Raw genomic sequence first — 16,947 nt, 5'->3', positions numbered from 1 at the left:
GTGTGTGTGTGTGTGTGTGTGTGTGTGTGTGTGTGTGTGTGTTGTGCATGAGTGAGGCTGGGATCTCTTTTGTAGCCAGGTTAGATCTAGTTTGAGGAAACAGAGGCCTGGAGGCGTTCATGGAACCGGCACTGAGGGCCCCCCGTGGGCTGAGTCCTGTGTGGGGTTCTCACCTCGTGGGGGTGGGGAGGGGGTCCTGGATTCAGGTCTTGGACACAGAGCGAGGGACCCGGGCAGGGTCTTCGAAGCCGGGGGATGCTTTGCTGCAACAGGGGGCGTTGGAGTCGAGGCCTGGGGACCCTAGTTATTTGGGAGGATTAGCAGCCAGTAAGTGGAGGGGACCAGTGCAGACATCCCTTGCAGCCTGTGCAGTGCTAGGGGTGGGGAGCATTGCTGATGGGACCCTTTGTTCATTGGCTGGTTGTAAAGATCAACACACTTGAGGTCTTTACTGGGCCTCCTGGGTCCCCGAGCTGGGGCTACTTCTGTCCCCACAGCTCTGACCTGAAGTTTGGCCATTGGAATAGTAGGCCTTAGGGCTTCCTGCTTGGGTAGTGGTCCCCACACTGCTGCTGGGATATTGGGGGACAGTGACTTTTGACCCAGCAGTTGCGCTTGTAAGAATTTATTTTAAGGGGTTAACTGGGCAAGGATGCAGGTCCAACAGTGCTCACTGCAGCATTGTTTAAAAATGTTGGAAAAATTGTGAGTCTGCATGACTGTCAGTAGGGGGTTGAGGAAATAAATGAATACCAAGCCCAGGCGATAGCTAAGAGAATCCAGGCTTTTAGATGATGACACAGCTTGTTATTAACCTAGAAAGGCATCTGAATGGAAAACAGGTTCCAAAAGCTTGGAGTCATGATTTAGACTCATGATTCTATTCTAAAAAATATGTTTATATGCATAAAAATATCAGGAGAGGATTACATGCCAGTTATATCTGGTGAGAGTTGAGTAAGACGTATTCTCTTTATACTTTTCTATATTTTCTGAATTATTTGCACTGAATTGTATTACTTTAGAATCAAGGGGGAAAAAACCCAAAGTCATGGGGAAGGGGTGGGTGGAGGGACGTCTTGGCATCAGGTGACGTGGTTAGAACCCGAGCTCTGCTGACTTTTGGGGGCACTTGCCCCTTTGGAGCCTGAGTCCCCTCATCTGTGAACTGGTGTCATTATTCTTCCTGGGTGGCCTGGGGGACAGGAGGAGACACTGTGTGAGGGAGGGCTTTGCTAGCGGCACAGCCTGGGTGAGGGAGAGGCTTCCTGCGTGCGGGGCTGGCAGCGAGCGCCGGGGACTGCCGGATGCAGAGAAAGTTCCATCGAGATGTGCATTGGAGCCAGGCCCACCGCGGCTCTGCCCTCTTCCCCCCAGGCCCCGCCATGACGTCTCTTTGTCAGAGACCGGCTCTGGGCAAGGGGCCAGAGAGAGGGCTCGTAAGGCTAGGATTACAGCAGGGCGGACTCTGCAGTCTCTGGAGCAAGAGGGCTTTGCTCTGTGGCTGGTCTGCGGGGTGTGGAAATCAGTTGTTTCCCTGCATGAGCCCTGCTGTGTTAGGCTGTCTTCTCTTGGGATTTGCCCGGCACATAATGGGTGCTCAGTAGATGTTTGAGTGGATGAATGTCAACAGGTTGCCCCTTCGTGGCTGTGTGACCTTGGGCAAGTTACTTAATGTCTCTGGGCCTCAGTTTCCTTATTCCACTGCTGGTGCGTAGTAGGCCATGAATAAACATCATTGCTGCTGTTACTGGAGCAGGGCAGGTGAGGGCCGCAGCATGGTGGGTACTTGCAGGAAGGACTTGTGTCCATCCTGGAATGTCTTTTCTGCTTGTTTTTGTCTGCTCTTCAATAATAATGATAGTTAATAATAATAACAATAGTAATAATAAATGCCTACCATGTACCAGACCCTGTTCTAAGCACTTTGCATAAAGTCACTGAATGCTCAGCACGACTTTCTGTGATAGATACTATCATCCCCATTTTGCTGATAACAAAACTGAGGCCTGGAGTTCAAGTGTCTTGCTCTCGAGGAGTTGCCCAACTGCGCTGTTGACATCGTCTATTGACGTTCTTTGTTGTGGGGGGCTGTCTTGCCCACTGTAGGAGGGTTAGCAGCATCGACTCACTAAAGGCCAGTCAACCCCACCCCCACACCTCAGTTGTGACAGACAAGCATGTCTCCAGACTTGCAAGTGTCCCAGGGGAGGGGGGCAAAGTTGCCCCTGGTGGTGAACCAGTGCCCTAGAGCAGTGCCATCAACGTGTGGTCTTTGCATCGCAGGACCAAGCTGGAATTGCAGAGTCTTGGGCCCCACCCAGACCTGATGACTCAGAATCTCCGGGGGTGGGGGATGGGGCGGCGGTGCCCAGGAGTCTGTCCTCACCAGCACTAGCAGCTTCACGCATATCCATTAGGCTGTGTTCTGGTCATTTGTGTATTTGGCTCCCCCACTGGACTAGGCCCCTGGAGGGAGGGGCTTGGCCTCCCCATCTTTGTGCCCTAGTATCTCATGCGGTGCCTGCACACAGGGGTACGATGAATGTCGGAATGCATGGCTAGAGTTTGTGGTTAGAACCAAACACCTTGTGGACTCGTGGCTCTTGGCGTTGCCATACACAGTGTCCTGCAAAACCGGCAGGTCCCTTTTCCCTAGTGCCTGCTCTGGAAATGCACTGGTCCCTGGGCTTTCCTTAGGCAGGGCCAACCCTGGGCACAATGGCAGCGCTGCTAAAGCACAACCTGTGACCTCCTTCCGCTCCCCTAAGCCCTCACTCCCGGAGGTCTTAGCTCATGGAGGTATAAGATTCTGCCCTGCTTGGAGATGCCAGGGTTTGAAGAGTGTTTTGCATTAAAATAGGATGACATGTGTGGTTGTGGACCCATGGCCATGATCTATTTAGTGGAAATAAAATCTAGTGGGGGAAAACATATAAAGCTATATGTAGAGTATATGTAAAAGCATACATATACACAGTAAAAGAACATGTACATTTAACAAAAAATGTCTAGAACAGAGATATTCATAGTGTGGTCCACAGGCTATGATCTGCTTGTTACCAATTAAGGTGAAGTACATACAGAAATTGAGAGTAAGACTTTAGAAATTCTTCTCTTTAGCAGTTTGACATGGCTGTGACATCCACGTGGCTTTTCACTTTTCTAGTTTATTTTTGTTGTATTCTACAGAAGTGTTGATTCATGTTGGTTGGTGATGGGGTGGAGGGATGCATTACCACAGAGTCTGAGAAGTATGTACCCTCAGATGTTACTAGTGGTTAGTGCTGGTCGCTAAGAATGCTGGTGATTTTAATTTTTCATTTCTTGATGTTTTCTGAATTATTTGCAATGACCATATTTTATCATTTTCATAGGCAGGGCATGAGGGTGGAGAACAAAGCACTATTATAAAAAGATGTCTTTATGAGTCAAAGAGACGAATGTTTTCGGAAGGAATTTTAGGAATGATGAGGGCTGGTGGGAAAAAACTTTCAGATTGGTAGTCCCTGCCCTAATTGTAGATAAACGCAGACGTTGGTGGGTTTGCTTGGTGAATTACTGTATTGTTATTTATTGAAGCAATACTTGCACATAGTTGAAGAAAAGCCCCTGAGAAAATGAAAGTCCTCTGCCTCATTCCTTCCCACCCCCAGTTCTGCTAGAAGCAGCCACTTTTCCTGTTTTTAGCCACTTCTGGGTTCTTCCGTGTCTCTTAAACCAATGGCAGTGGATTTTTACTTTGTTTCCTTTGCATCCTTCGTCCTCCTTTCTTTCCGTTCTGTTCCGTGAGCTGCAGTCAGGAGGAAGGTCCTCCAAGAGGAGCAAGGTAGCAGCTTGCCTGGAGTGCTGGGAGGGGGGTGCATGCTTTCCACAGAGGCCTCACTGCCTGGTCCCTCGAGCTTCCCTAGGCCGGGCCGTGAACTCACCATTGCCCTGATGCTGACACTCATGTTAATTTAAAACAGACCTTGTATTGCATAACTGTTTGATGGGTGGCTGAAACATCACCCCTGATAAATGTTCACATTATTTGTATGATCCCTCTAAAATCCAATATTTGCACATTTTTTAAAATAGGAAGGCCTATTTTATTTTATTTATTTATTTTGGCTGCATTGGGTCTTTGCTGCTGCGCGCAGGCTTTCTCTAGTTGCGGCAGGCGAGGGCTACTCTTTGTCGCGGTGCGCAGGCTTCTCATTGCAGTGGCTTCTCTTGTTGCAGAGCACGGGCTCTAGGCCCGCAGGCTTCAGTAGTTGAAGCACGTGGGTTCAGTATTTGCGGCATACAGGCCCTGGAGCGTGCGGGCTTCAGTAGTTGGCGGTGTGTGGGCTCAGTAGTTGCGGTTCTAGGGTACGCGGGCTTCAGTAGTTGTGGTGCATGGGCTTAGTTGCTCCACAGCATGTGGGATCTTCCTGGACCAGGGATCGAACCCATATCCCCTGCAATGGCAGGCGGATTCTTAACCACTGGGCCACCAGGGAAGTACCCCTAATATTTGCAAATGTTTGAAAAAAAGTGAGTCTTAAAATTGAGGAAATATGTTAAGCCTTTTGGTGCAGACATGGAGATAGTTCACTTGTGGTTGAACTCCATAAAATGCCTCAGTTTCAGCAGTTCTGCCTCCTCTCACACAAAGAATCTTGTGGATTTAAAAACGTGTTTGGGGCTTCCCTGGTGGCGCAGTGGTTGAGAGTCCGCCTGCCGATGCAGGGGACACGGGTTCGTGCCCCTGTCTGGGAAGATCCCAAATGCCACGGAGTGGCTGGGCCTGTGAGCCATGGCCGCTGAGCCTGCGCGTCCGGAGCCTGTGCTCCGCAATGGGAGAGGCCACAGCAGTGAGAGGCCCGCGTACCAAAAAAAACCCCCAAAAAACCCACATGCGTTTGGCTCTGAATGAAAAAAGCAGCGCGTCCTTTCAGCCTTCTCAGCTCTGCTGTGTATGTGTGTGTCACTGTGTGTGTGAGAGAGGGTGTCTGTGTGTGCATGAGTGTGCCTTTGTCTTTCTGTGTATGTGTGTCTGACTGAGTGTGTGTGTGTGTGTGTGTGTGTGTGTGTGTGTGTGTGTGTGTAGGGTGGTTATGTAGCTTCTGTCCCTCCTCCTGGGCCTCATACAATTGACCGTTGTGCCTGAAGACTAAAGGGCTGTTGGGTTTTCTCCTTTGTGGTGCTTTGGACCTTAGGCTATTTAAACATATTTTTTTGTAATTGGTTAGATTCCATCCTGGTGGCTCCTGCCTATGTAACATCACCAAAAAAGGTGAATTGAAAGTGAGTCTTTCCCAGTGACAGACATTCTACACAATAACTCGTTCATATTATTGAAAACTATCAAGGCCATGAAAAACTGAAGAATGCTTCCAGAGTAGGGAGACTAGAGAGAGATTGACAGTAGATGCCGTTTGAGTCCTGGACTGGATCCTGGACCAGGAAAAATATCTTTTTCCCTTTGCTGTAAAAGACATTGGTGGGACAGTTGATGCAATTTGAACAAAGTCATAGACTGGTTTAATGGCATCGTATCAATGTTAATTTTCTGATTTTGATCATCGTACTCTGGTTCTGTGAGAGAATGTCCTCATCTTTAGGAAATACACACTGAAATACTTCAGGGTAAAGGGACATCAAGTCTGCATCTTACCCTCATTTTTTCCAAGTCTGAAATTATTTCAAACTAAAAACGTTGAAAAAAGAGCTTTTTCCTTATTCCCAGACCTACCGACTGCCTTAACTCGGCCTCCAAATGGCTGTGGAATCTTGATGTTGCACGAAGCTGGGTGGTCCAGTGTGGGGACAGCTGCGGGGGCTGCTTGTGCTCTGGGAGACGGGAGTGGGTCCTCACCTGCTTGTTTGGAAACATCCCTCTAGTCAAATCAGAATTCTAGAGCACAGCCTTTCTGCCTGGGAGTAACTTGGTTCCACTTAGGCCTAAAAAAGCTCTCAGACCCTTGATAACCTCGGAAGAGGCCAACTGGCCCCAGGAAACCATGCTGACCAACTGTCTTTTCTTACTTTCCTTTTCTCCTCTCTCAGTGGAAGGAAGCTCTTGGTGGCCCAGAAACAGGACAGATGGTGTGGTGCTGTGGAAAGAGAAAGCAGGGCTGACCTTGTCACCAAGGCTGCCGAGCTGCACAGGGCCTGCCCCTGGGTCTGGAGCTGGGATGGAATCCCCTACACTTTCTTCCAAACCACTCAAACGGCTTAAATAAAAGGCAGGATTTTCCTTCATCAACCCCAAGGGTGGGGAGGGCGTTGTAGAGCCTTGAGCAGGGACACCAAGCATCCCAGCATCGTTATTCGCAGTCCTCACTCTCAAAGGTGCCTTTGCCAAAGGTTGGTAAATGATGTGGCTGTGTAATTGCAGAATTCGGGTCGGGAAGCAGGATCATCGCCCGCATTCCCCCTCTGCTGCCTCCCCTTCTCTCGTTTGCTTTCTCTTCCCTCTCGGTCAACTCTCTCTGTGTCCCCATCTCTCCCCGCTCTGGCTTCCTCCGTTTTGTCCCCTGTGAGAGGGTCTTGTGTCAGAAGCACAGCAGTAGGGCTCTGCTTACGCGTGAGGCACAGTCCCCACAGAAGGTGGGCTTGGCAGACACCTCAAGAAGCCTCTGCCTCTGAAGTTGGGGTTTGAGGTGGGAAAGAAGAGGGGGTGGAGGGAGGGAGCTAGGCTAGAGGTCCCGGTAGTGATTCTGTTGCTTCCAACTCGGAGGCCCTGGTAATGTCTCCCCCTTCTTTCTTTTCCGTGCACGTTTCCATCCTTTTGCAGCTGTCTTCACCAGGCTCCCTGGTTGGATGAAACTTGCTGATGGGGAATTGGGCCTGAGGGGTGCTGGGCGGGGAGGGGCTGGCTCCAGTCCCCCGGGGGCTCCTGCCCTCGCCCCCCCTTCTCCACCTCTGCCTCTTCTCTGCTCCTGGGCCCTCTTGCCTCGGCCTTTCTGGTTTGGCTCCCCAGGTCCCGGCTCTGCCCTGGCGCCGTTTTTCCACTTCTGCCTCTGCTGCAGAATTCCTGAAGGTGAAATCAGATTGTCCTGGCCGCCCTTCTCACAGGGCTGTGACAGCCGCTCCTTGTGGCAAGAAAAACCAGGCAGAGGCAAGGAGACAAGGCAGCAGGAGGACCCGGGAGTGTGGCGTGATCTCTCCAAGTGGGGAGCGGGGTGAAATCTGGGGTCCAGGAGCTGGACCTGTGCTGTCCGGGATGACAGCCACTAGCCCCATGGGGCGATTTGAAGTATACTTTAAAAATTAAAATTTAATACGAAATCCAGTTAGCTGCACTAAGCACATTTCAAGTTTTCATTTAGCCGCCTGTGGCCGGTGACCTCTGTAGTGAGCTACACAGATACAGAACATCTGCATTGTTGCAGAAAGTTCTAGCAGCCAGCCCTGGAGGACACTTGATCCCTTTCACTGAAGCTCTAGGAAAATGGTTTCTTTGTGTGTTTTAGTAGCTACCACAAGTGCTGTTAAAGAATAGATTGGATGGGTGGGGAAAAAACATGTTGTAGTAACATTAAAAACGTTTCAGGTACCTTAGAATTGGTCAGGAAGTTGGAGTGTTTCCGGGCGTGCCTTTCATCGTGGAATTCTGGAACATTCCTGATACAGAGACTTTACATCCCCACTCTCTCGTTCTTCTGCCTCTGTCATAATTTTTGCCTTGTTCTAGTTCTTATGTACTGTTTATTCTGTATTTTCCTTTACATGGATTCACATTCGTACGTAAGTTTGTTTGAAAATGAGACTTCATGACCAGAAGTGAAAAGTCATCAAAGGGAAATAACTTTGTTTCAAGCAGGCTTTTTTTTAAACATTTTATTTTATTTTTTATTATTATTTTTAACATCTTTATTGGAGTATAATTGCTTTACATTGTTGTCTTAGTTTCTGCTGTATAACAAAGTGAATCAGCTATATGTATACATATATCCCTATATCCCCTCCCTTTTGCGTCTCCCTCCCTCCCTCCCACCCTCCCTATATCCCACCCCTCTAGGTGGTCACAAAGCACCGAGCTGATCTCCCTGTGCTATGTGGCTGCTTCCCACTAGCTATTTATTTTACATTTAGTAGCGTATATATGTCAATGCCACTCTTTCACTCCAGTGAAGAATCATATGGACGTGCCCAACTCATAGGGTCCCGCTTGCTGACTTTGCAGAGCAATGCTCTTTTGTTTCCAGTGGGTTTATTGTTTTGCTTATCAAATTCTAGCAGATTCCCTTTGGGGAGGGCTCTGAGCCTAACTCCCCCTTTCTTAAAAAGGAGATTAGCAAACGTGAAGAAGGGCTATGAAGAGATAGTGACCCCAAATGGAGGCTTTCTCCTCTTGGGAAAATCAGAAGGAGTAAAGGAAGGCCTGAGAAGGAATAACTGCTTCTCTGTTACTGAAAATACACTGGTGTTTCCCTCCAGCAGGGTCTCTGCAGGGCAGCCCAGGGGCAGGGTGTGGTTTGGTGGCACCAGCTGACCTGATGCTTCTTTTTTTTTTTAATTGGGGTATAGTTGTTTTACAGTGTTGTGTTAGTTTCTACTGTACAGCAAAGTGAAGTAGAGTTCCCTGTGCTATACAGCAGGTTCTTATTAGTTATCTATTTTATACATATTAGTGTATATATGTCAATCCCAATCTCCCAGTACATTCCCACCGCTTTCCCCCCTTGGTGTCCATACATTTGTTCTCTACATCCGTGTCTCTTATTTGTGCCTTGCAAACCTCGCCCAATGCTTTTGGGCCTGAGGTTCCTTTTACACTCCTGTGATCACTGAGCATTTCAGAGAGCTTTTGTTGTTTGTGGGGAACATCTACAATATCTGCCGTGTTAGAGATTAAAACAGAGTTGTTTTAAACACTTGTATTCATTCATTAAAAATGACAGTAATAAGCCTATTACCTGTCAGCGTAAAGAATATATCTTATCAAAAATAACTATTTTCCCAAACCAAAAGAAATCCGTGAAAAGAAAGCTGTCATTTTATGGTTTTTATGAGTCTCTTTCATGTCTGGCTTAATAGGAGAGCTGGATGCTCATTTCTGCTTCTGCATTCTGTCTCTTGATGTCACCGCTCAAGTAGTCTCTGGAAACTCCACTCAACGCTCATGAGAGAATGAAGGTGAAAGAGGCAAATTAAGTCGAACTCAATTATGAAAATGGTTTTGACCTTGCAGACTCCCAGAAAAGGTCTCAGGGAACCCCCAGTCCCTACCCCCGTGTTCCCTGGACCAGACTTTGGGAGCCAGAGGTGAAGGGAAAGACACATGGAACTTAGGACTAGTGATCTGTGCTCCTGACGCTAGCCTGATGCTCCCCTGCGTGTGACCTTAGGTCAAGACAGCACTTCTCCCCTGGGGCTGAGGTCTCTTATCTGGAGACCGGGGACCGCCCTTCTTGCTGAGCCTGGCCATCCTGTCCTACAGGGTCCTTGTGAGTCTCAGATCATGCCTGTGAAATCTTTCCATGAGCAGAAAGCAGTGTATTTATAAATGGCATTACTAGGGATCTTTTGAAGTTTGGTGTCACCCTTAATTTGTAGGACAGTTATTTTTAAAAACTGACATCGTGTCCTAATCTCGCTTGGTTCTGGGGACGTCTTTGTGAAGGGGAGAGGCTGCCCTTCTCGGCTTACAGGTGAGATCATCGAGGCTTGGGTGAGTGGATTGGCCAGAAGACAGGATTGTCCCCAGGGTGGTGACCCCTGCCCGCTGTTTCCAAGGCACACTGGTGCTGGTTTCGTGGGGCTGAGGTCCTTGTCCGATAGGGAGCTGCATTTCTGACACACGGACATGTTCAATCAGGGAGACTGCCACCCTCAGCAGTTCTCTGCGTGAATAAATTGCCCTCAGCCTGAGTCACCTGATGGATGTGACACAGTTTTGAGATTGGAAGATCTGAGGCCTCATCCAGGCCGAGGGAGCCCTTTTAGAACTCCTTCAAGTGGTGATCTAAAAAAAATCAGCTGGTAAACAGCCCTGGCTGGTATGTGGCTTATTTTTGTTGACTGGTGAAAGCTCTACTCATTCTCCTGAGGTGTTCGTACTTCTGAACTGCTTCCCTCCATGGATCACTTACCGTAGGGAAAACAGCCAGCTCTCCTCCCTGGACACTCCTGGAAGCAGCCCCCATTCTGATCTTGGGAGACACATTTGCCTGTAATTGTAGGAGACAAAGAACCACGGTCGAGTCTTTTCTCACACTAGGAAATAAGGCAAAAAACACAAGTTCAGTTGTGGCCAGCTGGCCTTAAGATGGATTAAGAAAAAAAAAAAAAAGAAATGCTTTATACAGGGTAGGTTGAATTAAGTTCCCCAGACCCTGCTCCTCATAAGCATGGCTTTATTATCAGGGGCAGAAGCCCTCCAGCAGTTACCTGTATTTAGTTACAGTGCTTTGCCACATTATAGACTGTAGATTGACTTTCCCCTCCCTGAATACATTAATATGACTACCTTAAGGCATCTAGTATTTTTCAGTTTTTTTTAAAAAGCTTAATTCAGTTGCAAATGATAGAAATTCAATTCCAACTGGCTTAAACACAACATAAAGCAAGGGGGGACAATTGGGTGTGTGTGTGCATTATTTTGCCTCTAGGAGAGTGGAGTATGGGGTTAGACTGTAAAGCATTGCTAGGACCAAGAGCTCAAAGTGTCATAGGGACTCCCTCCCTGCCTTTGGCAGGCTTTGCCCTCATGGTGCCAAGATGGCTGCAGTCTGCTCCAGCTTTCATTCCATCTTCTCAGCCATCTCAGTGCAAAAAGTTCCTCTAACAGTTTCAGAAAAGTCCCAGAATGAAATCTTACTGGTTCTGATCAGTCCCGTGCCCTCCCTCAGCAATCCCTGAGGCTAGGAGTATCCCCGACTGATTGGCCAGGCATGGGACCAGTTCTGGGACCAGGGTGAGGCCTGGGAAAATCAGGGCTGTTATGTTGGGTAGGCAGGAAAGGTTTTGGTTTGTGGACTCCCACACCCCAGCATTTGTGGTGAATTATTACTCAGGTAGCCATGACCCTTTGTGGGATGGTACCAGAACTAGGCCCACTCTTTTATCAGGAAGAAGCCTGGTTTTATGTTTAGCTTTTAACACGTCTTGGATGAATAAGTTGTTGGTGCTTGGCTGTCGGCCAGCCATGCGTCATCCTCTCTGGCAACACAGCCTCTTTTATAGAGGGAGACGCTGACGTCAAATCATATTTCCTGGGCCCAACACCCTTTGATGGTCACACGCTTGACCAGGCTGGTGGTCCCTGAATCTGCCGACCAGACTCAAATGAAGACCCCAGTCCACTCTTTGGTAAAACCCAGATTTGATCTGGAGATGCCTCTGCTTAAAAATCCACCGTGATATTTTACTACAATTTTAAAAAGGGCAGAAAACAAAATAAAACAGACAACACCCTCCCCCCACCCCATCCCCATTTATTTCTCCCTTAGAGGCAATTTAATTGATCAGTTTAACATATTTTAGCTGATTATTTAGGTATTTACATCTGTGACTCTAGTGGCATCTTTAGGATTCTCTATGTATAGTATCATGTCATCTGCAAACAGTGACAATTTTACTTCTTTTCCAATTTGGATTCCTTTTATTTCTTTTCTTTCTCTGATTGCTGTGGCTAGGACTTCCAAAACTGTGTTGAATAATAGTGGCGAGAGTGGACATCCTTGTCTTGTTCCTGATCTTAGAAGAAATGCTTTCAGTTTTTCACCATTGAGGACGATGTTGGCTGTGGGTTTGTGGTATATGGCTTTTATTATGTTGAGGTAAGTTCCCCTATGCCTACTTTCTGGAGAGGTTTTATCATAAATGGGTGTTGAATTTTGTCAAAAGCTTTTTCTGTATCTACTGAGATGATCATATGGTTTTTCTCCTTCAGATTGTTAATATGGTGTATCCAGTGGATTGATTGGCGTATATTGAAGAATCCTTGCATTCCTGGGATAAACCCCACTTGATCATGGTGTCTGACCCTTTTAATGTGCTGTTGGATTCTGTTACTTCTGTGACTCTAAACAGTAGGCTTTGTGTGGCTACTTCTTGACTTTTTCGTTTTAGTTTTTTTTTTTTTTTTTTTGTGGTACGCGGGCCTCTCAGTGTTGCGGCCTCTCCCATTGCGTAGCACAGGCTCTGGACGCGCAGGCTCAGTGGCCATGGCTCACGGGCCCAGCCGCTCTGTGGCATGTGGGATCTTCCCGGACTGGGGCACGAACCCATGTCCCTGCATCGGCAGGCGGACTCTCAACCACTGCGCCACCAGGGAAGCCCTAGTTTTAGTTCTTATCTGCGGACACCCCCTATGGAAGATGAGGCTTTAGTCTCCTTCCTCCTGTGTCCTCCTCCACCCCCGTCCCTCCCAGCAGGACCGCGTTGTAGTCAGTGTTCGGCGTTTACACTGTTACAGCTAGGAAAGATCTATTCACAGACATGCCGTCCAGGGAACGATGCGAACTTTTGTTTTTTTGTGGTAGAGAATTCTTCAAGCATTGCTGACGACAGGCATGTGGCAAGTAAATTGAGACTCACACGAGAAACCCACCCTGTCTCCCATTGCGTGTGGGATAGAGTTCAAAGGCCTCAGTGTGGCCCACGTGCCTTTCCTTCCTCCGTCCCACCAGCCCTCCCACCTGCCACCCTTCGCTTTGCTGGTCCTTCGATGCCCCCTTCTCTGTCTGGTGAAATCCTCCTCCATCCAAGGCCTGGCTGGAATGGTGCTTTCTCTGGGTGTGTCCTTCCTGGTTGTGTGTTCACTGCAGTGTGTAGACTGAGGTCTTAGTACTTATCACACTGCACGGTGCTTATTTATTTACCGCTTGAGTTTAAATCTTGGCTGTGCTGTTTCCCAGTTTTGTGACCTTCGGCAAGCTACCTAGTTGCTCTGTGCCTCAGTTTCCCTCTTTGTAAAATGTGGATAACAACCATAGCACCCACAGGGGACTATACTCAAGATTTTGTAATAACCTATGATGGAAAAGAATCTGAAAAAGAATAGATATACATGTATAGCTGAATCACTGTGCTGTGCACCTGAGCTGTACACCTGAAACTAACACAACATTGAAAATCAACTATACTTCAATTAAGAAAAAAAAGGAACAACCATAGCACCTACGTGGTAAGGTTGTTAGTGACTGCATATGCTGATGGAATGAAAGCATCTGTAAGTGTCTGCCCCAAGGGAAACTGTCCATCTGTTCCCTGTACCCGCCTCATGCAGGCAGGTGGCTTATATGCACTGGTGCCCAGAATAGCTCTGGGCAAATCAGAAGTCTCTGAGGGCCTGGCAGGGGAGCTCAGTGAGTGAAGCAGGCTGGGTGTGGCTCAGGCACAGGACATGGGGACTGGAAAGGACAGTCTCCAAGGGGTGTCTTCTCCTTTACTTCTAGCCAGGGGTTGCCAAGTAGGAATGGGGGCCCAGTTTTGCCAGATCATCTGATTTAAAATTTTTTTTTTTTTTACGAGAAATGTGAGCATCCGCATTTAAAAAAATATACGATTTTTCCTGACATTTAATACACAGCGTAGCGGCTGAAGGCCCTAAGCCTGTGGGCCCATAGGCCACTGGTTTGGGGCACAATTCTCATTTCCCAGAGGAGGTGCAGAGTGATGGCGTGACCTGCCCTGGGTCACACGCTGACTGATTTGGCCCCTGGTGTTCCCACCTGTGGTCTGGACGTGGTGCTGGCCCCTCCCCCACCAGGGTGCTGAGTGGGTGGATTCAGCCATGTGTGTAGGTGCATCTGGCAAGCCTCTGCCCACACGGTAGCAGGTTATTCCCGCCCTCATGTCAGCTCCCCCTGCCTCAGAGCCACCCCCTTGGTGGTGTTTAATAGGATCGTGGGTCTCTTTTTATGCTGGGGGAAAAAAAATTGTGTGCATTTATTGAATACCTGCCGTGTGCCCAGGAACTAGTAGGTGTTTTATGTTTGCATTCTCTCTTATTCCTTCCAACAGCCTTCCCTATGAGATGGAAAGTCACCATTTTATAGGTAATAAAAATTATTCATAAGGAAGTTACCTGATGGGGGCCTCACAGAAAGAGGTTTAACCAGGATTAGATCCATCTCTCTGATACAAATCCCGAGCTCTAGACAACATGTTACCTCCCACGTACAGGAAGTCAAGTCTAACAGAAGCTCGGTGGAGCTTTGCTTGTCCCTGGCGGCCTGCATGCATCTGTGGCGCGTCCTCTGGAGGACAAGCCTAGTCTTGTTCTGTCTTCGGCAGCTGTAGCTGTAGCACGTGACTGCAAGCCTGGCCAGATAGGAGGGAAGGCAGAGAAAATTATGATAATGAGGAGGATACAGGCCTGGGGGAAGCAACCAAGGCCTCTGTCAGAAATAGGATGGGACTCAGGAGCTGAGAAGCTCCCATACAAGACAAAGGCCATGTCTTCATATGCTGCAGCCCTGGCACTTTCAAACCCATCTAGAAAACCCATGGTATGAGATGATGGGGGAAAGGAAATTAGAAGTGATCGGGGCCTTCCTCACCCCCATGAGCCATCGTGTTGGCCCAAGAGGCCCGTATAATTTTATGTTTAGAAATAGTTTTCAGATAGTGACGCAGCCCCTTTGTAGCCAGCGGAGCACACGTGTTTTACCAGCAGTGCGGCCGGCTGCTCTTGGGGCCGCCCCATGGCTGGTGATCATGTGTTGTTCCTCTTTCCCTGGGCACCCACTTCTGCTCTCAAACACACGCACACACCCTGAGGCATGGCTGTGACAGGCCAGTGCCCGAGGGCAGAGGAGTAGAGGGGAGGGACGTGGGGTCTCTGAAGCCCTCACCGACCATCCAACATGTCCTCCTAGACCTGGGACTAAATGTTGTCTTTTTAATTTTTTTTCCTCCTTGTGGCATCCATGGATCTGGTTTCCTGACTTTCACAATGTGGTTAACCCTGGCACCGCCCACCTGCCTGTTCTTCTCTCCCAAACTCTTATGCAGGCCACCTTGCTCGTGGCATCTCTGGGAGGGGTGGCCGCCCTTATCTCTAGCCATTCTCTGCATTCCAGACGTCCAGCTTCCTTCAGTCTCTGGAAAACGCCACACTACTCCCTCCCCCCACCCGGTGGGCACTGGTCTGCCACCTGCTCTGGACTCAGTATTTTCTCTCCTCCCCAGGTGCCCATCCATGATTCAGGCTTCTGTGCAGACAGTAACCCCTGGAAGTTTCCTGCGAGTCTCCCTCTAACCTCGTCCCCCTCCCCCTGCCCGCCTGACCTGGCCTGGTGAGGTTCTCTGCCCTGGGTTCCACGGCATCTGTACTGGTCCCATCCTGGCTCAGACTCGCTGGGTTGGGCTGTAAATGCCTCCCTCACCCACCAGACAGGAAGTGCCCTGAAAGCAGGGACCAAGCCCAAGGCCTAACACAGGGTCTGGCATGTGGGAAATCTGTACCCGCTGTTTAATGTTGACCACGTTACACGGGTGGGGACATCATGGGAGTGTAGCAAATGGTGCCGTCATTAGGGAGCGAAGCTGCCAGGCGTGGCCAGACTGGGCATCTTCCCCTGGATGGAGCCTTTCAGTCTAACCTGCATTGTCCAATGAGGTAGTCACTGGCCACATTGTTTACATTTAAATATAGTTACTTAAAATGAAAGTTAAAGACTCAGTTCGTCAGTCTTGCTAGTCAGTGTCAAGTGTTCAGTAGCCATGTGTGGTCAGTGGCTGTCATACTGACCAGTGCAGCTCATAGGACACTCCAGCATCGTGGAAGTTTCTCTTGGATGGTGGTGCTCTAGACACCGTCTTGTAAAGGCATGAAATCAGGGGCTTGTAGGCCGAGTGGAGGCCCTTCTGGGTGCTTCCGGTTAAGTAAAGCAGATTTCCGCACGTTCCTTCTTAAGCCTGAACTGTGTCCTCAATTTCCTGTCTGCAGGACATTCGTCAGAAGTTCCGCTCTGTTCTTGTTGAGGCAACGGTGAAACTGGATGAGCTGGTGAAGAAAATTGGCAAAGCTGTGGAAGACTCGAAGCCCTACTGGGAGGCACGGAGGGTGGCGAGGCAGGTAAGCTCTCCTGCTCTGCCCATCACCCCACCCCGCGCCATGGGCGCACCTCTGACTCGTGGGCCTCCTGCTGAAGCTCAGGGGCACGGGACAGCCATGGCTTTGTCCACAGGTGCGTTTGGAGTCAGCCCCTTGTTTACCTCCCCCCCACAGGTTGCTTTCACTCCCGCTCTTGGTACTATTAGTAGGGTGAGCGTGCTGGCATTTGGATGCCCCTACCAGTGGGCGCTGCCTTACTGCTGGAACTGGTACCCAGGTCCACCTCCCAGGCGGCCGGACCAGAGGCAGTGCTTAGAACATCGGGCTTGTCCTCCGCCTCCCTGATGACTGCCTGTCGGACAGCAGGAGGAACACTCCCTCCCTCGTATTCTCCTCCCTGGTTTGGGAGAAATTAGCCATCTGCTTCTCTTGGAACATTGGTTCTTTGTCCTGAGAGCCCACATAGGCAACAGAGGAACCAAACCAGAAAAGGGGCGGCAGAGGGGCTGCGGTCAGGCAACTGCCAGGGCTGCTCGTTTCAGAGTGTCTTCCTTGGATCGTCACCGATGCGAGGACTTCCCAGCCTGAGATGCAGGCCCCGTGAATGGGAAGGAAAAGAGCTCCCAACACATGGTGGTACCTGCTGTGTGCCAGGCCCTGGGCTGGGGGCTCTCACACCCCTTGGACCACACTGGGGCTTCCTGCTCAGGTGACTCTTGAGGAGCTGGTCCCATTTGAGTTCCTGTCCCTGCTGTGTGTTATGTGACAGAAGATGCTCTCGCCTCCCAGGGTCTCTTCCTGTAAGCAGATACTCAGTGAGTGCAGGTACCACGGCAGGCCCCCACTGTGTGTGTGCAGTGTGCTGTTGGGCTGGGGCGGTTGGGGGGAGGCGATGGGAAAGCGAGCCCTTGGGAAGCGAAGCCCCAGGAATGTGTTAAGATGGGAGCCATCGAGGATAAGGGGCCAGG

The 16,947-nt window shown here is 49.4% G+C and overlaps 1 protein-coding gene across 1 annotated transcript in view; it reads left to right on the top strand.

The window, feature by feature from the left end:
* SH3BP5 (SH3 domain binding protein 5) overlaps nucleotides 1-16,947 on the top strand; it is a 73,430-nt gene that overhangs the window by 7,301 nt on the left and 49,182 nt on the right. Inside the window, exon 3 of the mRNA XM_029213853.1 lies at nucleotides 15,872-16,000. Coding sequence (XP_029069686.1) covers nucleotides 15,872-16,000 — 129 coding nt within the window. The remainder of the gene's footprint in view (nucleotides 1-15,871; nucleotides 16,001-16,947) is intronic.

This window comes from Monodon monoceros, unplaced genomic scaffold (genome assembly GCF_005190385.1).
Source record: "Monodon monoceros isolate NGI ecotype Baffin Bay Population unplaced genomic scaffold, NGI_Narwhal_1 Super_Scaffold_11, whole genome shotgun sequence".
Classification (NCBI taxonomy): Eukaryota; Metazoa; Chordata; class Mammalia; order Artiodactyla; family Monodontidae; genus Monodon; species Monodon monoceros.
The sequence above is the reverse complement of the archived record's forward strand: the minus strand, read 5'-3'. Positions and strand labels throughout refer to the sequence as shown.